General features: G+C 40.5%; 2 protein-coding genes across 2 annotated transcripts in view; one reads left to right on the top strand and one right to left on the bottom strand.

The window, feature by feature from the left end:
• Window positions 1–701, bottom strand: part of mtmr4 (myotubularin related protein 4) — a 48,416-nt gene extending 47,715 nt beyond the window's left edge. The window contains exon 1 of the mRNA XM_014023103.1: window positions 645–701. The gene's annotated coding sequence lies outside the window, so the exon portion shown is untranslated. The remainder of the gene's footprint in view (window positions 1–644) is intronic.
• A 1,195-nt stretch (window positions 702–1,896) lies between these two features.
• The window catches only part of hpda (4-hydroxyphenylpyruvate dioxygenase a), a gene marked incomplete at its 3' end in the record, with an annotated part of 5,581 nt that continues 4,178 nt past the window's right edge, over window positions 1,897–3,299 (top strand). The window contains 6 exon segments of the mRNA XM_014023111.1: window positions 1,897–1,978; window positions 2,127–2,153; window positions 2,294–2,356; window positions 2,434–2,538; window positions 2,613–2,655; window positions 2,737–2,819. Of these exon segments, the coding sequence (XP_013878565.1) occupies window positions 1,976–1,978; window positions 2,127–2,153; window positions 2,294–2,356; window positions 2,434–2,538; window positions 2,613–2,655; window positions 2,737–2,819 (324 nt within the window).

The raw sequence follows: 3,299 nt of genomic DNA, 5'->3' as shown, positions 1-3,299 counted from the left end.
GTCTCTTGGAGGAGAGACGAAACGTTTCATTAGAGAAGAACCCGTCCAGAAGACCTATACAATTTTTTTCTTCTCAGTCATTTAAATGAAACCTGACTGAACATCTGCAGCAGATGTTCAAACCATGCAATCATTTCTAATTATAGTGGCATCGAAATAATCTCTTCTAATGCAAAACCAGTTTCTCTTCCTCTTCAGATTTCTACAGCAATGGCAGATGATGGGTGATTTCCCCCCCAGACCCAAACAGGACTAGAAATTCCCAAAAGAACAACGTGTGAAAACAACAGGTGTAAACTAAGGTGTAAACTAATGGAGCAGATGGATAAAGTTTGCAGACACATTCATGCGGAAAGTGAAAGTGAATGACAGAAGCCTTACTGCTGACAGTGAACTCCGAAATAAAAACTTGACAAATCGAGTGGGTGTGTGAGGGGCATGTCTGCAAAAGGTGTTAGCATGCTAGCATGATAGCAACACTCTCTGAGGCTACTGGGTCAGAATTGTTCATTTGCGCACAAAAAAACGACCAAAAAACTAAAGGTTCACAAGTACAGTCCGAGTCCGTCAACCAGAGAACATGTCACACAAAGTAAATTCTTCAGAAGTTACTCAATTTAGAACAAATAAACCGAGTTACTCACTCAGAGCATCAGCTGACACAACGGTGACTCAGTAGACTGCACGACTTCCGCATTCTTGTGCGGTGACGAAAACGCCAGCCAATAGCAAACGAGGAACTGAAGCAGTTTGGACCAATGGAGTGGCGGACGCTCGTGTTGGCCAATGGGATTGCACGCCAGTCAAGCCATTGGATGGCACACGCCCACAGCGGAGCCAATCAGACGCCAGGCAGCTCGCGCGGCGCACCAATAGAAAATCACAGCGCGGCACAAACAGCGCGGTACGTGCAGTCACTCACATGCTCAGCAGCGCGAGGACAGCTGAGACATTCAGTACAACACACGAACAAATCACCAAATATACAATTAATTTTTTTAATCATTGTCATACTATTACACATCTAAAAGTGAGAATACGTGTTTTGTAAAACGTTAAATTAATCCCAGAAATATAATAATATAATAAACACAAATAAACTAAATTTAAATCAATGCAAAATCAACAACAACAAAATCTTTCTGATGACACAGTCTTACCATTCGAAGTTATAAATTATGTTGTGTTCTTTATTTTTTATTTACATGCAAGATTTTTTGAATGCCATATAATAATTTTTCAATGTGAAAAGTATTGCAATAGCAATAATTTAATTATTTTCACAGCATGAATTCAAATAAATAATTAAAAAAACGTGTGGGTATGATGAACTTCAACGAATAACAATGCTGGAGTACAGCTGAGCCACAGTAGTGAGCTGAAATGAGATCACATGCCAGTAGAAGGTTCTGGTTCATGATCAGCCTGTTTAAACATTTATTATTAGTGTCCGGCTGCGCCCTCTGGTGGTAAAAAAATTAAACAACAGCACAAAGCTTTTGGAGCTTTTCCAGAAGTAGAGGAAGCTTTTTTTTATCCTGACTCATATTGCATTTTTTATTCCAGTCCTAACATATCTTCTTTAACCTGGTTGACTTTCAACATGGTTGCATTATATATATATATTTTATCTTTGACATGTTTCTAACAGCTTACATGTGTTTCTCTGCATTTCAGAGAMATCTCACTGTGGAATATTTGTGCTTTGACATGTTCTCTTACTGCTGTTGAGGTGTTCACGTCTCTCTGAAGCTGAATTTTGACAAAGATCCCAGAAAAAGAGACAAAGACCCCCGGGCCCGCAGCAGCTGAACCTGAGGTGCATCAAGAAGCGAGGAGGCGGACAGGTGGGTGTAAATCCTCCAGGACCAATCACAGCCGGTCTTCAGGTCAGTACTTATCTGAACTGTCAGGCCAGGCACTGATCTTTTGGATTTTACTCCCATCTGAGCTGAGACCCATCATCGATCACAGCATGGTAAGAGACTTCAGGATCATCTGCAGCACTGCTGATGAGTTGGTGGTCTCGCAGAGAGACTGGCAGTGAAATAGACCCTTTCCATTCACATTAAAACATGAGATCTTGCTTGAAACATAAAGAAATCATGTCTGTTCTCTCTCTTTAGACAAGCTACACAGATAAAGGGGAGAAGGTGAGGTGATTTTTCTGTCTTTCGGACCAGGGGCCTGTATTTGTGATGCTTTTTAGTGTTTAAAAAATGAGCTGTTAGCTGCCTCCTGCAGAACTCTTTAAATGTTTTCATCTAAATGAACTCTCTTGCTGTAATTTTAGCCTCTGAGAGGAAAATTTGTGAAGTTTCATCATATTACCTTCTGGGTTGGCAATGCCAAGCAGGTCAGTGTTTAAACGGTCACAAACAAGATGTTTAGTTTAGACCGTTCCTCTGGTTTAAGAGCTTTAAATCTTTCCAGGCAGCTTCATACTATTGTGATAAGATGGGCTTCCAGCCTCTGGCCTACAAGGGTTTGGAGACGGGCAGCAGGGAGGTGGTGTCTCACGCCATCAGCCAGGATAAGGTACAAAGCTTCTAGCTCAAGGAAGGGATGGATTCAGTGTTTGAGTTCACAGCTGTACCCCTCCTCTCTTACAGATCATCTTTGTGTTTCAATCTCCGCTAAATCCTGGAAATGAAGGCAAGTTTGCTCCTCTGGGAACTCGAGATCCAATCAAAGACGAGAGGCTGTGAACATGACCAAACTCTGAACTTTTTCCAGAGATGGGGGGACACTTGATGAAGCACGGAGACGGGGTGAAAGACATCGCTTTCCAAGTGGAGGACTGTGACTTCTTGGTCAAGGTAGCATGATGGAAGGTGGTTCGTTGAACCTTTTATATAATGTTTTATAATATTGTTTGTAAAAAAAACAGGTTTAAAATCTTCAAGATTACTTGTCCACTTTTAAACTCTATTTTTAAAAGAAGTGCAGTATGTTAATTTTTAATTTGGGGAAAGTGACTCATTTACCTGGATTCTCTGTATTTTCACCTTTTTTATCTTTAGTCAGAATCTTGGATTTCTTGTTTTTGTTTTTAAATGGTCGAATGAAGTGAAAAGTTTAGCTCAGCTGTGTGGTAAAGTTCAGTACATTTCCACTAAAGTTTATATTCTTGCGCAACACTTAGACATTGAGTAATAAGAGACAGGAGATATAGATTTGACCTCMGATGATCTCACATTCACTTGTTTCTAACAGAGTTTTAGGTTTAAATGTTTGTTCCTTACACACAGTGTGTATGTGTGTGTGTGTGTGTGTGTGTGTGTGTGTGTGTGTGTGTG

This window comes from Austrofundulus limnaeus, unplaced genomic scaffold (genome assembly GCF_001266775.1).
Source record: "Austrofundulus limnaeus strain Quisiro unplaced genomic scaffold, Austrofundulus_limnaeus-1.0 Scaffold357, whole genome shotgun sequence".
NCBI lineage: Eukaryota > Metazoa > Chordata > Actinopteri > Cyprinodontiformes > Rivulidae > Austrofundulus > Austrofundulus limnaeus.
The sequence above is the reverse complement of the archived record's forward strand: the minus strand, read 5'-3'. Positions and strand labels throughout refer to the sequence as shown.